The following is a 21,207-nucleotide window of genomic DNA, read 5'->3' as shown; positions in this document are numbered from 1 at the left end:
GAACCGCTCCAGAGTTCGTTTTCAATCGAGCCGAGACCACCTCGTTCAGGCGATCTCGGACCGATTGTTTTGGCGCGGATCCGAGCGCGATTGCCGTGTTCACATATACCCAAACAAACCGAGCTAAGGGGGGAAACGCGCCAGGTTCCGAAACAACAGGCCAGGTGTGAAAGCACCCTTAAACAGCTCTGATTGGTCACTACCTGTTGAGCGCGTGAACACAATGGCCAATCAGAGCTGTTCAAGAATCTGCTCAAAATGCTAGCGGGAAATGCTGGTATTGTCACATTTTCAAAATTTCAGTACCATCATCGGTACTTTTGACAACAGTAGTCAAGAGGAAGTTAAAAGTGATACTACAAGGAAACAAAGAGGAAACCAGGCCAACTAGTAATAGTACATAAGCACAGGTGTAGGATGACTGAAAGTACAAAAGGAAGGTGTGAAAACAGGTAGAACCAGTGAGGCAAATGGACGGAGATAAAAAAAAGACACCCTTCGTTCCTATTGCTTGAAGCATGAAACGGCTTTATGAGTACTCGTGGAACTTCATGTGAAGTTGTAGCTATCACAAAACCACTTCTAAACACATGTCATTTCTAACCTGATCCAGTCGTCTCACATTGCAGCTGCTTCCAGATATTTCTTGATTCATGGAAAGACGAGAAACCTGCAGAAGGGGGGCTATGAGAGGAGTGAGCACGTAGCCAATAAGAAGGCAGTTTACCAAGTCACGACGGCGTGAAAGAGCAAGCGTTCTCTTCTAAGCGGGATTTTGTGTGCAGCTTCTCTCCACAGCTCAAGGCTAAGTGTTCCATTTGCATGGCAGGCAAAACAAAGGCCATGACAACAACTCTGCGACACACATCTCTTTGGGGGTATGGGCTTGGAGGCTTGGTTTCTATTAGCATTTTGTTCAGAAACTAAAAATATTGTTTATGGGCAGTCAAATCCACGATATCATGTGCCGATTCCTCAGGCGAAGAGCAAACCATATGTAGGATGGCGATTAGTCTTGAAACAGCTACTGCAATGAACAGAAAAAGTGGGAAGTGGATACTAGAGCCAAAATCAAGCTCCAAGAACTTGTAGAGTGAATTATCAACTGTCTGCAATATTTTATAAATGAAAACGCTGATGTTTGTGAAGCTTAATGGGTAGAGTACCACACTAGCAATGTTAAGATCATGAGTTTAATTCCAATGAATGCAATTCTAATCAAATGTACAGCTTGACCAAAAATGAACCCAAAAATGAATCCTCACTCATCATTTCTTTACTTACTCACCGTCATGTCATTCCAAACCTGATATTAGAAGAACATTGGGTTTCATGTTCATTCAAGTTGTTTCATGTATACCAGATGTTAATATGGCCTGGGACTATTTCAGATCAACATTCTTATCCATATGTGATAAACATACCCCAGTTAAACAATTTAGGTTAAGTGGTAAAGATAATCCTTGGTTCAATGACAGCATTTCTACTTTTATAAAACAGAGGAATGCTGCATGGGCCAAGGCAAAGAAATCAAATAATTCTATAGATTGGATTTCTTACAGAGCATTACGAAATAAGTGCACAAAATTAATCAAAACTGCAAAGTGTGATTATTATCTGTCTATGATAAATGAAAACCTAAATAATCCTTTAAATTTTTGGAAATTAGTTAAATCTATTTTAGTACTTAAACTGGTATCTAATTTCCCAAATCATTTAAATGTTAATCACGCTGAAGTTAAGGGCAGAGAAGTTGTTGCAGATATTTTTAATAATTACTTAATATCAGTTGGCTCAACCTCCGAGTCTATTAACTCGGGTGTCCATACTTCTATGGAAACTGTTGAGCTTGCTCAATACTGCACTTCACATTCATTTAATTTCATGCCTATCACTACTACACAGGTCCATAAAGCTCTAGAGAATTTAGATACTAAAAAAATCACCAGGAATCGATAAAATTAAGCCCTATTTCCTACGACTGGCAGCTGATCTTGTAGCAGAACCTATAGCCTCTATATTTAATTTAAGTCTCACCTCCAATGTAATATCAAAAATGTGGAAATCAGCAATGGTTACTCCATTATTAAAGGGGGGAGATCCTGCAGATCCAAATAACTACCGCCCTATTTCTAGTTTGCCGGTCTTAGCAAAAGTCTTTGAATCATTGATAAACGATCAATTAAAATTTTTTTGTCAGTTAATAATATTCTTCAGGATTATCAGTCAGGGTTCAGAAAGGGACATAGCACCATTACTGCAGCTACGTTAACCTCAAATGATATTATAACCTCTCTAGATAGTAAAAAGTCCTGTGCTGCTCTATTTATTGATCTGTCTAAAGCTTTTGATTCAGTAGATCACAAATTAATGTTACAGAGTCTTAGGTTTTTAGATCTTAGTGAAGCTGCTTTAAAATGGTTTGAAAATGATCTTTCAGAACGCACTCAATGTGTGTCTGTTGAAAATTACAATTAACCTTTTCATCATGTAAATACTGGGGTTCCTCAAGGATCTGTTTTAGCCCCTTTGTTATTTTCTATTTATATTAATGATTTAGGTCATGGAATAGACTCAGCTAAAATACATTTGTATGCGGATAATACAATTATTTATACAGCAGCATCTTCGGTAAATCAAGCTTTACAGCAACTACAGAATCCTTTTAAAAGTATTGCAGCGCTCGTTGCTGCAGTTAAAACTGGTTTTAAACAAAAAAAAAACAAAGTATATGATTTTTAGTCGTGGTCGCACTAAGGTAACAGATCTGACAATTACAACCTTGAACGGTTCACTTATAGAAAGAGTTAGCTCCTATAAATATCTAGGTATCTGGATGGATGAAAGATTAGCTTTTGATATACATATTGATAAGTTGTTGAAAAAGCTTAGGCCAAAACTAGGTTTCTTTTATCGTTTAAAAAACTGCTTTCCTTATAAGGCCCGTAAGAAGTTAGTAGAGAGTACATTTTTATCTATAATTGATTATGGTGATCATTTATATATGCATGCAGCTACTTCTTTACTTAGAAAATTAGATTCTGTTTATGATGCAGCATTACGCTTTGTCACTGGTGCAGAGTCACGGACGCATCATTGAATTTTGTATGAATCTTTAGATTGGTTATTGGTTTACATCAAAGGAGAAAGTTACACATGTTGCAAAGGCTCTTTTAGGTAAATTACTATTTTATATTTCAAATCTGTTAATGTTCCATATAAATAGTCATTGTACTAGATCAGGTTCTTGTATTCGGTTAATAGTCACAAGGGTATTGTCAAAATTCTCAAAATATCTGCTTTTATATTCCACAGAAGTCATACAAGTTTGGAATGACACAAGGGAGATTAATGATGACAGGATATTCATTTTTGGGTGAACTAACTGCAGTTTGAAGGAGCCCACTGCAGGCAACACAATGTTTAATTGACTGAATTTGTTAAGCTAAACTATTGGCACATGATTAAGGACTCTGTGATTCAATCATTCAGCGTATAAAAGTCAAGTGTCGTATAAAGCTTATATAAACATCAAAGAGATCTTTACGTAACCCTCCTTAACAAACTCGAGTGTTACCTTTATGTGTGGGCAACATGGATTTCTGTGTCCCAAGCTAGGGTGAGTCAGCCGAAACTATAATTCAGAACAATTTGTGTCAGTGAAAGTACAACTCATCCTGAGAACAACCTGGACTATTCTTTTTTTTGGCACAAAATTCAGACATCAAATGCAATGTTTCGACTGGTAGCGTCACTTTAAAGTCTCCTGTGTCGTGAGCATGCACATCCATCAGTGAGAAGTGAGCCAGAGACTGCCTCGACTGACCGAGCATAAATCAAGCAGCTGACAACTGGTCCTGATGTTATCATTGTTCATAGGAAGCGAATAGATGATCTTGACGTTCAAACTTTTATTTTTGTCTGTGAAGCCATCTGCTGTTTCAAAGATAGTCATATTTTTCGGCCAAAATAATGACAGACTTCATTTGTAATTTGTACAGTGCTCTAGTATTAGTGCTAAATTCTGTCAGTATTTACTCACTTTCATGTCTTTCAAACCCAGTATGACTTTCTTTTCTCTGTGGAACACAAAAGGAGTTCAAGTTGTTCTTCTCCATACAATGAAAGTGAATGGTGACCACAGATTTTTAGTGAATAATAACTTAAAGGAATAGTTCACCTAAATATGAATATTTACCCTCCTTCAGGCCATCCAAGCTGTAGTTGAGTTTGATTCTTCATCAAAACAGATTTAGAGAAATTGAACATTACATCATTTGTTCTGAAGTGAATGGGTGCCATCAGAATGAGCGCCCAAACATCTGATAATAATTAGTTTTTTACAAACACAGTTCCCTTTCGATACTACACTCGTACTGCATCTGCTAGACGCTATGAGTAAAAAGTCCTTTTTTCTCCTGAACTGAAGCCTTTTTCAATCACGCAGTGAAACTGCATGGCCATTGGTTTCTGCAGTATGTTTAAAAAACGAACCAATGGCTCGGCAGCAGTGCTGCACAAACCTATGGCAGCGAAGCCCGCCAAAGCCCGCCAGAAGTGGCAGAGTCATCTGGCTATATAAGCGGTCGCTTCGCCATAGGATTCAGATTTCTTCTCCTTCAGCGACGACGACATTCTTCGCATCTTTGCTGACTGAAGAGCCTGCTCGCCGTTGACACGCCTTGCAGTGGAACGACTTTGCCCGGCTGATCCAGCGCCTTCGACGCCTTCAGCACGAGCAATAGCATATAGATCCCCTGCCGCCATCTGGCGAGTTATAAGAGCAAATTTCTAAAGAGCAAATTTCTCTGCGTTGTTTCAAATGCCGCGCCATTACTGCGGTACGTCCTCTTCACCCAGACAGACCAGCATCCCTCTGCCAGCACGAGTGATCTGGTCTCGTTTGGTGGAAGTGATGAAGAGCTGCTGGATGACAGCCTGTCATTAGCAGCCTCGGACGCGGAGGAGCTGTCGGGCTCGATTGCTGACCCCGCCCCCCTGCCGCCATCCGAGCCCAGCGACGCTAAACCCGGGACGGACGCCGAATTACTCCGTGTCCTCTCCAAAGCCGTCGAAGAGCTGGGATTGCAGTGGTCTCCGCCGCAAGAACCCTCCCGCAGCCGTCTGGACGAGTGGTTCCTGCCGGGGAGCCGTCAAGCCCCTCGCCAGCGATCCTCTCCTTTCTTTCCGGAGGTCCACGACGAGCTCACCAGATCGTGGCTCGCCCATAATCTGCCCACCTCCACTCTGCTGCTTCATCCGCCCTCACCTCGGTCAACGGCGCTGAAGGCAGGGGGTATGAGAAGTTGCCTCCGCTCAACGGGGCAGTGGCCGCGCATCTCTGCCCACCCACTGCGATCGGCTGGAAGGCTAAGGCTGCCCATCCATCCAAGCCATGCAGGGCGACGTCAGCCCTCACTGGTCGTGCCTACTCATTGGCTGGGAAAGCGGCCTTCGCGCTCCACTCAATGGCCGTGCTCTAGGTCTTCCAGGCCAAGCTCATTGCCAGCGCAGACGAGTCAGGCCCGGACCCCGCGACGCTCAGAGAGCTCAGAAGTGCGACAGACCTGGCTTTGTGCACAACAAAGACCACGGCTCAGGCTATTGGACGCTCCATGGCCAGTCTGGTTGTGCTGGAGTGCCACCTATGGCTGACCCTGACCGAGATTAAGGACGCTGACAAGGTCCCGTTCCTCGACGCTCCGGTCTCCCCTAATGGTCTATTCGGATCGGCTGTCGAGGGCTTCGCTGAGCGCTTTACTGAAGCACAGAAGTCATCCAAGGCCATGCGACACTTCCTACCCAAGCGCTCCAGCTCTGCAGATGCTTCGAGTCAATTTGCTCCAATTTGCTCGAAGACCCCCGCGCTTCAGCGGAGTGGTCCCCACTTCGGCCGAAGTGAGGAATTTGCTGGAAAAAGGAGCCATAGAAGTGGTTTCCCCGGCCCAGGCTTCTACAGCCGTTACTTCCTCGTCCCTTCGGGCTGTCCCTGGCTCCACACACTTTTACGAAGTCTCCCCCCTGAGACAGGCGGGAATCCACATTCTCAACTACCTCGACAACTGGCTCGTCCTGGCCCAGTCAAGGGAGGAGTCACTGTCTCACACTATCTCACATAGCCCTTCTCCTCAGCCATTTGGAATGTCTGGGGCTCAGGGTGAACTTTGCCAAGAGCGCACTGGTTCCCAGCCAGCGAGTCTCGTTCCTGGGTTCAGTGTTCGACTCGGCTCAGATGGAAGCAAAGGTCACAGCAGAGCGCGCCCTGAGTATACGGCAGCTCGCGGCTTCCTTCAAAGCTGGCGCCTCTCACCCCCTCAAAAGGTTTCAGAAAATGCTAGGCCTCATGGCTGCAGCATCTCCAGTACTACGGTTGGGCCTGCTGAGAATGCGCCCCCTGCTGGAAGGCCAAGCCTGTCCATCCGTCCAAGCCATGTAGGATGACGTCAGAGCTCGCTGGTCGCGCTTACTCATCGGCAGGGCAAGCGGCCTCGGCGCTTCACTTAATGGCCGTGCTCCAGGTCTTCCAGGCCAAGCTCCTCGCCAGCGCAGACGAGTCAGGCCCGGACCCCGCGACGCTCAGAGAGCTCAGAAGTGCGACAGACCTGGCTTTGTGCACAACAAAGACCACGGCTCAGGCTATTGGACGCTCCATGGCCAGTCTGGTTGTGCTGGAGTGCCACCTATGGCTGACCCTGACCGAGATTAAGGACGCTGACAAGGTCCCGTTCCTCGACGCTCCGGTCTCCCCTAATGGTCTATTCGGATCGGCTGTCGAGGGCTTCGCTGAGCGCTTTACTGAAGCACAGAAGTCATCCAAGGCCATGCGACACTTCCTACCCAAGCGCTCCAGCTCTGCAGATGCTTCGAGTCAATTTGCTCCAATTTGCTCGAAGACCCCCGCGCTTCAGCGGAGTGGTCCCCACTTCGGCCGAAGTGAGGAATTTGCTGGAAAAAGGAGCCATAGAAGTGGTTTCCCCGGCCCAGGCTTCTACAGCCGTTACTTCCTCGTCCCTTCGGGCTGTCCCTGGCTCCACACACTTTTACGAAGTCTCCCCCCTGAGACAGGCGGGAATCCACATTCTCAACTACCTCGACAACTGGCTCGTCCTGGCCCAGTCAAGGGAGGAGTCACTGTCTCACACTATCTCACATAGCCCTTCTCCTCAGCCATTTGGAATGTCTGGGGCTCAGGGTGAACTTTGCCAAGAGCGCACTGGTTCCCAGCCAGCGAGTCTCGTTCCTGGGTTCAGTGTTCGACTCGGCTCAGATGGAAGCAAAGGTCACAGCAGAGCGCGCCCTGAGTATACGGCAGCTCGCGGCTTCCTTCAAAGCTGGCGCCTCTCACCCCCTCAAAAGGTTTCAGAAAATGCTAGGCCTCATGGCTGCAGCATCTCCAGTACTACGGTTGGGCCTGCTGAGAATGCGCCCCCTCCAACACTGGCTGAAACCGCGGGTTCCATCCTACGCGTGGCGTCATGGACGCCTAATTATCAGGGTAGATCAGGCCTGTGTAACGGCCCTGGCCTCCTGGATGAACATTCAATGGATGGAACAGGGAGTTCCCCTGGGAATGGTCTACAGGAGGAAGGTGGTTTCGACGGATGCTTCCAACACAGGTTGGGGAGCTCTGTGCGAAGGGAAACTGACGTTCGGCCTCTGGTCGATAGCGGAAAGCAGTCTGCACATCAACTGCCTCAAAATGATGGTGGTATGGCGGGCCTGTCAAACCTTCCTACCAGACCTCAAGGGACACCATGTCTTAGTCCGTTCAGACAGCATGACGGTGGTGTCCTACATAAATCGCCAGGGGGTGCTATCCTCGAAGCAGCTCCTTGTATTAGTAGAGCGCCTCTTGGAATTGGCACAGCTAAACCTACGTTCGCTGAGAGCAGCACACGTTCCGGGCATATTGAACCGAGGAGCAGATATGTTGTCACGAAGCAAGGTCCCGTCAGAGGAGTGTATGCTTCATCCGCAGACAATTCAACAAATTTGGGAAGTCTTCGGCATGGCCTATTCCCCTGAGGCGAGATCTCCTCTCCCAGGCGAACAGGACTATATGGCACCCCAGGCCAGAGCTGTGGGCCTTGCACCTGTGGCCACTCGACGGGAGCCTATTAGTCTAACAGAGTGTGTATTGAACACCATTTCTCAGGCTAGAGCTCCGATGACAAGACGCCTCTACGCCCTTAAATGGTCGGTGTTATCTGCCTGGTGCTCAAACCGCGGCAAGGATCCGCTCACTTGCGACATATCTGTGATACTGTCCTTTCTGCAGGAGCTGTTGGACAAGGGTCTCTCCCCGTCCACGCTCAAGGTCTATGTGGCGGCTATAGCGGCTTCTCACGCCCCTATAGCGGGTCAAACGGTCGGCAGCAACAACCTTGTTGTTCGTTTTCTGAGAGGAGTCAGAAGGCTAAATCCGCCTCGGCCTCTCACTGTCCCTACGTGGGACCTGCCCACTGTTCTGAGGGCCTTTAAGGGCCCTCCCTTTGAGCCGCTGCAGTCCGTCGACCTTCGGTCCCTGCCATTTAAAACCGCTCTGCTACTAGCGCTAGCATTGGTCAAACGAGTGGGTGACTTGTAGGCATTTTCTATAACCCCTATTTGCCTGGAATTCGGGCCTGCCGACTCCAGGGTTGTCCTGAAACCAAGGCATGGCTATGTACCTAAGGTGCTCTCGACTCCGTTCAGAGCACAGGTTATCAATCTCTCTGCGCTTCCTCTCTCGGAGGAAGACCAGGAGTTGTATTTACTCTGCCCAGTTAGGGCTCTGAAGGTCTACATCGAGCGTTTCGCCCAATTTAGGCAGTCGGAACAACTCTTTGTTTGCTTCGGTGACCGCGCTAAAGGACACCCGGTCACGAAGCAGAGACTTTCTAAGTGGATAATCGGCGCTATTTTGCTAGCCTACTCTTCCCTGGGCCTGCAATGCCCAGTTGGAGTACGAGCCCACTCAACTAGAGGCATCGCCTCTTCGTGGGCGTGGTCTATTGCAGAAATTTGTGCTGGGCCTCGCCATCCACTTTTGCTAGGTTCTATAACCTGGATGTCCCTGCCTTGCAGGCTAGGGTTCTTTCTGCTTAAATGGTGCGCAGTTCGCTCTGAGTGCAGCTTGGATGTAATATGCCCATACCTGTCAGAGAGCTTGCTTGTGTGCTCTCGGCCCCCTTGGGTGCTAAGGCTGCGCAAGTCTGTTGGAACGATCACTTGGCTGGGTGAGGCCTTCACGAGGCTAGCCTGTTCAGCCAGGAGGAGTTTATTGTTCTTGTTTCTTGGGCCCTGAGGTGCTTAGGACAAGAATTATCTTGGTTGTTCCTCTGCCATGGCATGGCGTGATTGTACTGTTCCCATAGCGTCTAGCAGACGCAGTACGAGTGTAGTATCGAAAGGGAACGTACTCGGTTACAAATGTAACCTCGGTTCCCTGAGATACGGGAACGAGTACTGCGTTGCTAGCCGTGCCATGCAGCTGCACGACTCAGTCATCGCTTCAGTCAAAGTAACCCGAATCCTATGGCGAAGCGGGCGCTTATATAGCCAGATGACTCCGCCCATTCTGGCGGGCTTTGGCGGGCTTCGCTGCCATAGGTTTGTGCAGCACTGCTGCCGAGCCATTGGTTCATTTTTTGAAGTGTACTGTACAAACCAATGGCTGTGCAGTTACACTGTGTGTTTCATTTATAAAGAATATTTGGTTTGGTGTCATATAATTTCCAGGTCAAAACTTTTGCCAAGATCAACGTTACCTCTCTAAGAGCTTACAAATTATCAAAGAACGTATTTATCCGTGGCCAGGAGAATACATAGTCAATTTGTTAAAATATACTGAGGTCACGGCTCGCTGGACGACCCTTGATTTAAAGTGTAACATAACAAATTTGAAATCGGTTTAATCAGGTGAACTTCGGGATTCAGACCCGAGTCCTATCAAAACCTGAATGAATTAATAATAATTAATTCCCTTACAAATTTAAGTAGTCAAGTTATCTACACGAGGTTACGTTTGTAACCAATTTTCACTGCACAAGACGTTAACTGATGGACTGGAGTTACTTTTAAATTATTGTGATTATTTTGTATTAGCTGTTTGAACTTATTCTAACAGCACCCATTCACTGCAGATGATCGATTGGTGAGCTCATCTACTCATCTATATCTTGGATGACCTGAGGGTTGAGTACATTTTCAGCAAATGTTCATTTTTGGCTGACCTATTCCTTTAAATTTCATTCTGTGGCTTTAGACGTCTAGAAATACAGTATATTGCACAGGTAGTATGGGATACTTTATTAAGCTTCTATGGTGCTTTTTGCCCTTTTTGGAGCTTGGCAGGTCGTGGTTCCCATTTACTTGCATTGTATGGAAAAGAGCAACTCAAATATTCTTCTAAACTATTACTTTTATGATCCAAAAAAAAAAAATCATACAGGTTTGGAGAGACACAAGGATGAGGCATGATGACAGATTTTTCATTTAGGGTCAACTATCACTTTCACCCTTAATCACATAATTGCACTGCTACAAAAGCTGATGTGTACATTCATGTCTTTCAAAATCTCTAAATCTTTTCTCCGTGGAACACTAAAGGAGTTCAAGCTGTTCTTCTCCATACAATGAAAGTGAATGGTGCTTTTTCACAGCTTTTTTTTCCACAGACATGATGACAGATTTTTCATTTAGGGTCAACTATCACTTTCACCGTTAATAACATAATTGCACTGCTACAAAAGCTGATGTGTACATGTGTGATGGAATACAGCAGCATTATAACATCTTTATAATAGTCTAAATAATTTGAATCATTAAATTGCAAAGCAATGCAATGTATCAACACCACACTGTTGCAGAACATATCTCTGGAATGAAAGCCAAAGGACTTGATTATGTCTTCCTGAGGCTTAAATGCGGCTTCCATTGAGTTGATCTCCATGGCAACGCTACTAGTGCCATATTTCTTAATGGATACCATGGGCTCCACTGATTCAGACTGCAGGCAGCACGGTTTCTCACCAAGGGGGAAGCATTCAAAACAGTTTCCCTCTGCAGCTATTAGATGTGTGCATGCAAACACACTATTACCCAAACAAACTGACAGGTTAGGGATTTTAAAACCTCATAAGAGGCTCTTCTGGTTTTGTAGAAAATGTATTGTTGTGTTGGCCTGAGTACAATGCTTGACTGTAAAAATAAAACTGCATCAAAAGGAATGACAAACACCTGTAGAGCTATTACACACTGGGAATTGCCACAGAACTGCCATGCATTGTTTTTGCTCATGAATAAATTGCAACAGATAAATGAATGAATAAATACATTAGCAAACAGTAAATGCTGCAGATAGTTCAGTCAAGTTAAGATGTCAAAAAGCAAATCTTCATGAAGTTTCATCTGAGCAGGTCACCAGATCAGCCAATAATAGCGCATATAACACTCTCGGATATTGGCTGCTACTGAGTAATAGTGTCTATGCCTTAAACCCCCCATGGATTCATATTGATAAAACCAATAGCTTAGAAACATGCTCTTCTGTGCATTTTGATTGGATGAAAAATTGCAATGTGAATCACAAGGGAAACAATGATAACAAGCACAAAATAAACAGGTATGATAACAAAATCTTCTGATATCTTGGTTCTGAAGTCGGAACATGTCTAAACCAGAAATACAGAATTTTACTGCTTTGCATTAATGAATAAATAAATAAAGAGTTCATGCCGAGCACATTAGGCAACTGTAGTTACACTTATATCATATTGCTGAGTTTCCTCAAGTTTGTCAATTTTGTGAACAATTTGATAGTGCCATCATTAGTTCAACATCTGTTCACTGTCTTCATCTTTTCCCTTTTCATTTCTGACAGCTGCATGGAGTTTTAGAAGGTGAAGTATGTAAAATAAACCACTTACTTTTTATGGGTTTCGTATCTGCCAGTGGCTCCAAGACTCTGCAAAATTAAGTAAACAAAACTTTAAACATCATTTATATTAACATTAATTATAAATTAACCTTGATTATAAGATTAATTCTAAATTGATCAGTATGCTATTCAAAAACTTACTCAAAGGTTAAAATTGTTTTTTTGTTTAAAAACTTGTTATATAAATAGTTTTGTTTAAAAACTGTCACTTTTATGCTTTTGCTTAGAAAGTAAATCAGATGTTACGTAATTATGAACTTTACCAAACTAATACTAGATTGTATAAGTATTGAATTACCCATAAGTCAAATAAAGGCAACATGACAAAAATGCATGAAACTAAAGTGCCTGAATTACAAGTCTAGAATTCCACAGCAGACACATCGATGCGTAAAACAGATGTGTAAATGTGGCCCCTCGTTGCTTACGTAAGGTGAGTTAATGATATTAACACTCTCTACTACTACAATGCCAAACAGAAATATTCAATTTTCTAATTACACCGTAATCAGCGCAGACACCAAAGCACTTCTGTTACCAGAAACTCTGTCCTCACGCTTGGGAATGGCACTCTCACTGTTGTCATAGCAACTTTCGAGAATATGTTTTGGAAATTACCTTTCCTGTAGATGTGCATATCCTTTCATCTGACATCTAACGCCATGTACAAATGCTGAAAACTGTTCACATCGATCAGCTACCAATGCATGAAACTCACCCAAAGTAAAAATGTATCATAAGTATTATTATGGGTGAAGTACACAAAAATAGATTTGTACATACTTGACCTGTTACAGCATTCAGTACTTTGTTCCTTATGTGGTCTTTGTTATTTTATGCAATTATAAACACAGCAGGAATGTTTTTTGGAGGATTCAAGGGAGGCAAAAAATACAAATATGAAAAGCAAAAATGTATAAAATGTGAAAAATGGAATAGAGAACAATGAGAATGCAATGGAACGAGATATAAACCACTTATTTATTTATTTTAGTCCAACAGTGACAATGGCAGATTACAGGGAGGCAGTGTCTGTCTCTTGACTCCCATGACGTTCACAAGAAAACATAAATTTCATAATGTCTTTGATAATGTGATAATTTTCATAATGTGTTTACAGCTGAAATGTACATATACTGAGCACATACTGTATGAATATATATATATATATATATATATATATATTCATATACATGTAAATAAATTGACTAATTATCACCACACTATTTGGTCACGACTGAATCTTAAAATAGCTGAATCATGAAATGATCTGTGAGTGAGCCGGTTTTAGGTTTGTTTAAAATAGAGGTGCTTTTTCATGTATGCTACCATAGTGACACCTGTGATTTTGATGATTAAAGGTGTGAAAAAAGGTGAAGAGAAGGACTACAATAGTACTAATAATAGTAGATGAAAAACAGAATAAAAGCCACACAAAATGCTTTTACTGCATTACTACTATTGATTGTACTGTATTATTTTTGGAGCAACATAAAAATGCTAAACCTTAAAAAGTTTTAATCTGACTAATATTTTTATTTCAGTAGTTTTAATAAATAGCATGCAAATATACTCCTAAAAATAAAGGTTTTAAAATGGAGTTTTTGCAATGATTCCATAGAATCAGACTTCCATGGGGAAGTTGTGGCCTAATGGTTAGAGCCGGACTTGTAACCCAAAGGTTGCGAGTTCGAGTCTCGTACCAGCGGGGATTGTAGGTGGGGGGAGTGAATGTACAGTGCTCTCTTCCACCTTCAATACCACGACTGAGGCGCCTTTGAGCAAGGCACCGAACCCCCAACTGCTCCCCGGGCGCTGCAGCATAAATGGCTGCCCACTGCTCCGGGTGTGTGTTCACTGTGTGTGTGTGTGCACTTAGGATGGGTTAAATGCAGAGCACTAATTCAGAGTATGGGTAACCATACTTGGCCATATGTCACACTTTGTTTTTTTTTTCTTTTTTAGAAGAACAATTTTTGGTTCCCCAAAGAACCAAAGTTCTTCGTTCTTTGGGGAAGATTCTTTTTAAGTTCAGTTCTTAAAAAAAAAAAAAAAACATTTTTTCTTGGAGTACACCGTACAGAACCTACAAAGAACATTTTGTGTAATGGAAAGTTTCCATGAATGTTTAAGGTTCTTCATGGAAATATTAATGCCAATAAAGAACCTTTTTAAGAGAATATAATCATTCAAACTATTGGCTGTTTGTTGAAAGTTTATGGTAAATGGTGTTCAATACCCGGAAATGGTGTCAAAGTAAAACTGAAAATAAATGCTCTCAAACACAGAGAGGAGAAGTTGCTTCCTCATTTCAAAAGTCTAGTCACACACCACTCATACATTGGTACCCTCTGTTTTAACTGCATAATTTGTTCAAGGAAACCAACACTTAAAAAGTTAATTCAAAGTTAATTCTCATGAAAGGGGTCCTTAATTAGCTTTAATATGAAATGGAAGCAGGAACGCAAGGCAATCAGCCTTTTTAAATAACCAAACAAAAGAAATGGGAAATTAAGAAATAATTATCTGTAGACCTGTAAAGGCTTTGCAAAGCAATATCTGATGTGCTTGTGCCACTGGATGTTGAAAATACTCCTTAAATCAATATCTGCACAAAAATAACATCACTATATATCATACTGATATAAAACGAAAAGAAAATACTACACTGTCCACTCCAGACAGTTCTTCTGGTTGAAATTGACAAAAGGCTCAATAGACATGAACCTCTTTCTCCTGAACAAAGTAAAGAAAAACATATTTTCGCATACTGAAAGAACATGTCTTACAGTATATGATGTGACTCACTGAGATGTTCACAACAAGCTGAATCAATTTCCATTGATGATGACACATTTGCCACAGTGTGTGGTACACAATGTTCTATTCCAAACCCAGCAGTATCTGGGTTATAGTATATGCTTCCTAACAAAGCTCATAGCGTGAAGAGTCGTGAATATATCCAAGAGGGACTGAGTCCCCATAAATGCTGCTTATCTGCTCGCATAGCGTTTTGATGAGATCAGCTGGGGATGAATGACAATGATCATTAAGAGTGCAATTGTGTGAAACAAACTGACAACCAATTCCCCAACATTCCCATAAACTACTCTTTCTGGCAAGTTAGATGTTTCACACATAATGTAAATGCTGAATATCTGATATAAGGTGTATACACAAAATCATACAAAACTTGGCTAGAAAGAATGAGACTAACCACTTGGGAGAAATTCTCAATATTGCACCTGTAAGTCCCACCTTTTTTACAGTGCTGTTGTTACTTGCAGTTTCGTTACTTGAAATAGAATAAATTGTAGCTGAAATAAAATATTTAAAAAAACTTTCTAATGTTAATTTATTTTAATTTGATGTAGTAAAATAAAACTTAAATAAAAATTATAAAAAATGATATAGACATATTTAAAAAAATACAAAAACAAATGAAAATGACAAAAACACCCAACGTTACCAAAAATTAAACTAAAATTAAAAGGATATATATATATATATATATACACTAATTCAAAATCTTAATAAAAACTATAATAGCATCTCCATGATACTACAATAACACTGACAAAAGCCAAATTTTGAAATATAAAGTCGCAAATATGAGAACTATGATAAATAAACTTACAATTGCAACTGTGAAATATAAAATTGCAAATGTGAGATCTAAGGTCACAATTATGACAAATAAAGTGTAAAGTGCATGACACTGAAACAAACTGCTTTTGAAACAAATGTGCAATTACAAAAAATGAAGTCAGTTACTTTATGGAGTCAGTTTACTTGCCATAACCAGACTTTAGTCATACTCAGCAAGGCCATGTTTTTGACTTCCAGATCAAACACAATCCAGCAAAAATGAGAGAGCAATCTTGAACTGTGTGAAAATGTGAACACAGCAAAATGTCTGAGAGCAGCAAATGCCAGCCGACCAGCACTTTGAGCTTAGCAGCTTTGAGATTTCTAATCGAGAGAATTGCTATCGACAGCTTGTTGATTTTGGTGAAATGTCACACTCAGGAAGCTCTATCAGGAACACAACACAGGGCTGCTCTTGTGTGCGCCTGTTTTTTAATGTCAGTGGTCCTTCTGGGCTAATACAACAGTTCAGGGGCGACAGCTGTCAATCTGTGGGAGTTAAAGGAGCTTGGAAGGGCTGTAATTGCTTTAAAACACGAACAGAGACCAAGACAATGGAATGATACGGTCTTTCTGGCTGTGATGCAGAACAGTCAACGAAGGAACACTGCTCTACTAAAAGATTGTTCATCTTATGACTTGTCCCATGACTCTGACAGGTCTGAAGATTAAACATAACGTTAAATCAAACAGCACAAACAGAGTTCATTCATTCATATAATGTGTTAAAGTAAGGCATCAAGCTATAAACCAGGTGTCTGAAAGCTCATACTAAAACTAACACCTCCACACAGCAGAAAAACGGGTCGCAGCTGTGCATACGGTGGACAGATAAATTCTGGGAGCAAACACTCTCACATCAGAATCTAACACACTGGCAGACAGGAAACGGAAGCATTCACCATCCCAAAATATCTGCTTGGATGGACAGACATCTGGTCTTGTGAGCTTACAAGTGAAGACTAACAGATAGATGGATTTGACCATTTCCCTTCATAAACATGTCAAATAAAAACCACAGCAATTCTCCTTTTCACAGTGCCGAACAATCCTGCTTCTGCCACGGCAGCATGTACTAAATCTCTCTCCACTGCTGCATCACAATCGACTTTCACATGAGCATCAATAATGTGTTAGCCATCGATGGGGAAGATAATCCAAAACTGTGGCTACAGTAAAGCTACTGTTTTGATATAGTTTGCTAGACTATAAGCTAATATTGAATGTATGTATAAAGTGTTCTAGTTAAAGTAGCAAATATACACACACACACACATATGAACAGCGTGGATGGGGAGCGTCCCTTATTCAGCAGCTCTTGCAGAAATGACAATACCTCTGTAAAATCGGAAGTATGAGGGTCTTTGCCGCGGTTTAGACAACAAGCGGAGAAAAAAGACCACTTAATGGCGTAGAAGAGATCCCGTCTCAGCGGAACGGGCCAAGGGGCCGCTACCAACAGCTGAGTTAGCTCTGATAGCCACAGCTGGTTCATCCAAGGGGGCCCACCAGGAGAACCTTGTGTTTTTGTTCCTTTACTCGCCTGATTTCCTGTGGGATCAGGGCGATCGGGGAAAAGCATAAAGAAGAAGGTTGGGCCAATCGTGGGCCAACGCGTCCTTGGTCTTTGAGAAATAAATTGGGCAGTGAGAATTGTCTTCTGAGGCGAAGAGGTCTACCTCGGCCTCACCGAAGATCTTCCAGATCCTCTGAGCCGTCTGCGGATGGAGCGTCCACTCCCCTGATGGGACATTGCTCCTTGATAACATGTCCACTCCTTGGTTCAATTTGACTGGCATATGCGCTGCCCTCAGCGAGCACAGGTTGGGTTGGGCCCACTCTAAGAGGCGCTCTACCAGCGTGAAGAGGCGCTTCGAGGAGAGGCCTCCCTGGCGATTTATGTAGGACACCACAGACATGTTGTCCGATCGGATTAGCACATGGTGCCCCTTTAGGACTGGCAGGAAGAACTGACAGGCTCGACATACTGCTAGCATTTCCAAGCAGTTGATGTGGAAGCCTTTTTCCGCTTTCGACCAGTGGCCGAAAGAAGGTATGCCCTCGCACAGCGCCCCCCAACCTGAGTTGGAGGTGTCTGTCGTGACAACTGTCCTTCTGCAAAACCATCCCCATGGCCACGCCCTGTTCCATCTAGCGGGAGATGGAGTTCTTCCAGGGGGCCAGGGCTGTTACACAGGCCTGACTCACCCTGATCTGCAGGCGTCCATTTCAACCAGCGCTGAAGGGGGTGCAAATGAAGCAGACCCAACTGTAGCGCTGGCGATGCCGCCTCCATGAGGCCCAGCATCCTCTGAAACGTTTTGAGAGGGCGAGTGGTACCAATCTCGAAGGAGGTCGCCAGCCTCCGTATGGCCAGAGCCCGTTCCGGCGTGACTACAGCTCTCATCTGGGCTGAGTCGAAAATTGTCCCCAGGAATGATATTCGCTGGCTGGGGAACAACGTGCTCTTGGCAAAATTGACCCTGAGTCCCAGGCACTCCAGATGGCTGAGGAGGAGGGTCCTGTGTGATATTAATTCTGCCTCCGACTGGGCCAGAACGAGCCAGTCATCGAGGTAGTTGAGAATGCGGATTCCCATCTGTCTCAGAGGGGAGAGAGCCGCGTCCATGCACTTCGTAAAAGGAGTTGAATTAATTAATTATATTTGATTTGACCCTTGATGTAACTAAATGAAAAAATCTCACGCAGAACAGTTCAATTCATAATATCATATAATATAATATAGCTCTCGTGTTGAGCTATTTCGTCAACAACCATTAAAGTATTCTATTTCTACAGCGACTGATTTTTTTGCACATCATTCTCTTTCTATGAAACCTGCAAACCGCATTCTCCGGTTCTAGAGCAACACCAACTTTATAGCGGTTTGTCGAAGCATTGCAAATATTTAGCATTTACTAGAATTCAATGAAATGGCTTTCCCCAACTCATTTTTTCGCAGCTTGGAGGGAACATTTATATATAATTTATAAATTACTTTTTAATTAAAAGTAAAAAAAACACCTTATTTGTTTAAAGTGTTTGCTAACCAACTGTTATTGCACTTTTGTTCATATAGCAGTACTTTTAAATGAAAAAAGTGCACAATACACTACTTTTGAATTCATTGATGAATTTTGTGCATAACAATGCCATTAATCGCAGAAAATCATGCGATTAATAACGATTAAAAATTGTAATCATTGCCCAGCACTAATAAAAACACACAGACACACACACACATATATAATTTTTGTTATAGAATTATTGATACCCTACCTTTCAAAAGTTTGGGTTCAGTAAGATTTTATTACTTTGTTTTAAATAAATTAATACTTCTATTAATCAAGAAATACGTAAATTGTTCAAAAGTGACAGTTAAGACATTTATAATGTTACAAAAGACTTCTATCTCAAATAAATGCTGTTCTTTTTAACTTCGTTCATCAAATAATGTTAAAGTTTTTTAATATATATGTGTGTGTTTTTTCAGCACCAAGTCAGAATATTAGACTGATTTCTGAAGGACCATGTGACACTGAAGACTGGAGGAATGGCTGCTGAAATTCAGCTTTACCATCACATGAATAAATTACATTTTAAAATATATTCAAATAAAGTATAATAAGTAAATAAAATATATATTTATTAATATAAAATACATTAAGACATTTTAAATTGTTATAATATTTCAAAATATTAGTGTTTTTATTGTATGTTTGGTCAAATAAATACAAATCTTGTTAAACATAAAAGACACTTCTTTCAAAAGCTTTTAAAAAAATCTAACTTAGCAGTACTTTTGAACAGTAGTGTATGAAAATACTTTTACTAAATATTTTAACCACTCAATTATCAGTCCAATTATATATGCTAAATGCATAAATGTACTATGTGTATGGAAAAGTAGCCTGTTACTGGAAAGCTACACTGTTTTGGGTTTACTATGTAAGCAAAAGTAACTTACTTTAAGTTAGTCACTCCCCTGGTGTTAACTAACTATTAGTGATGCCACTGTACAGAGCCAGTCAAATTTGTCCCCAAACAAATCATAAATCAGCCAAGAAGAAATGCAATGCTGCTGGATTATTTCGGCAGAATTGTTTGTGTTGTAGCATTCCTCATTTGCAAGTCGATTTGGATAAAATCTTTCGCTACATGAATAAATGTAAATGTTTTTCGTGACACTTTTAGAAAAAAAATAACTCAACACAGATCAAGGAACCTAATACTGTTTTAGCACGCTAATTGGACAAATTAGTTAGCGTGAGCGTAGTTATGATTGCAGCCCATGAGGAAGCCGGAGGTGTATGACCTCAAATTACTGTAATCAATAATTCACTTTGACTCATTTCTATACAGCTCAGTCAAGATGAACAGTGGATGGCAAGGCATTTAAATGCTAATTGCTTAGCAGCCGGAGGATCATTATGGATGCCTGGTTTATCTAATCTGCCCTCTGAACTCCGCGAAGAGTTTTCTGCTTCTTGACCCCGCTCATACCAGCTTAAAGGATCATTCTCGGCTGAAACCGAAGTCTGTTTTCAGCTCTGGATGTAATGAATGAAGCGAACAGCTTGAACTGAACTCAAATAACCTCTTTTTGTAGATTAGGCTAGGCAAGCTCAGAGCTGACAGCCAAGACAGTCAAGGGCTTCTAGAACTTCTCACTTCACTGTGCTAATTTGAACAAGGCCTTTATTTTTCTATTTGTCAGTAGAGTAAACTGTAGCATGGTTGTTAAACCTCTCCCAGGCCCAATTAGGGGAGCAATGCTAGCATTCATAGCCCAGATCTCGCTTCTGGTCTGGGAGGAAGAGGGGGCTGTGGTGATGCCCCTGGCAGTCCGGTCTTGGCAGCTCCCAGCTCTTGTGGCAGCAATATTAAGTGACTGCTGAAATTCATGGCCTGCGCAACCATTTTATATGTCTAGGTGACAACCGGCTTTCATATGGTGCAGGCGTTCAGTAACACATTAGCAAATTGTGCCGTTTCATTATTCATTGGGGTGCTGTCGTGTAGGAAAACACCGGCCTGGTGTGAAAAACATGAGCGTTCCCTTTATGACGGATTACTGGCAATTCTTGGGTTATCAGACTGAAGCTTCAATAATTGGAGCATATTTTGTAACAAGCTGTTACGCAAGTGTGAAATCAAGTGATGAAATATGGCAGAAAGAAATCTTAAAGGGGTCATATGATGCGATTAAAATTTTTCCTTTCTCTTTGGAGTGTTACAAGCTCTTGGTGCATAAAGAAGATCTATAAAGTTGCAAAGACTAAAGTCTCAAATCCAAAGAGATATTCTTTATAAAAGTTAAGAGTCAGCCACGCCTACCTAAAACGGCTCGTTCTAACACGCCCCCACATATCTACGTCACTATGTGGGAAGATTTGCATAACGCCGCCCAAATGTTCACGCAAAGAAAGAAGGCGTAACTTTTATTTTCGCTGTAGTATTGTTGCCACCACCGCCATGTCGTGAAGGCACTGTGTGATTCGTTGTGAAAGTGAAACTACTTTTTCTGGCCTTCCAAAAGAGGACGATATCCGCTTCGTCATGCCTAGAGCTGATCCGTGCTGGTTGCTGAGGAAATAATACAACTTTGCATTGTCGATCGCCGGATCGGCTTTCACCGT

At 42.3% G+C, this 21,207-nt stretch overlaps 1 protein-coding gene across 1 annotated transcript in view; it reads right to left on the bottom strand.

Moving 5' to 3' along the window:
* The window catches only part of LOC107684130 (ankyrin repeat and fibronectin type-III domain-containing protein 1-like), a 92,396-nt gene that overhangs the window by 49,701 nt on the left and 21,488 nt on the right, over nt 1-21,207 (bottom strand). The window contains exon 7 of the mRNA XM_016480342.1: nt 11,910-11,947. Within this exon, the coding sequence (XP_016335828.1) occupies nt 11,910-11,947 (38 nt within the window). The remainder of the gene's footprint in view (nt 1-11,909; nt 11,948-21,207) is intronic.

This window comes from Sinocyclocheilus anshuiensis, unplaced genomic scaffold, assembly GCF_001515605.1.
Source record: "Sinocyclocheilus anshuiensis isolate Anshui unplaced genomic scaffold, SAMN03320099.WGS_v1.1 scaffold553, whole genome shotgun sequence".
NCBI classification, from domain to species: domain Eukaryota; kingdom Metazoa; phylum Chordata; class Actinopteri; order Cypriniformes; family Cyprinidae; genus Sinocyclocheilus; species Sinocyclocheilus anshuiensis.
Note: the sequence above shows the minus strand (reverse complement) of the source record. Positions and strands in the feature narration are given on the sequence as shown.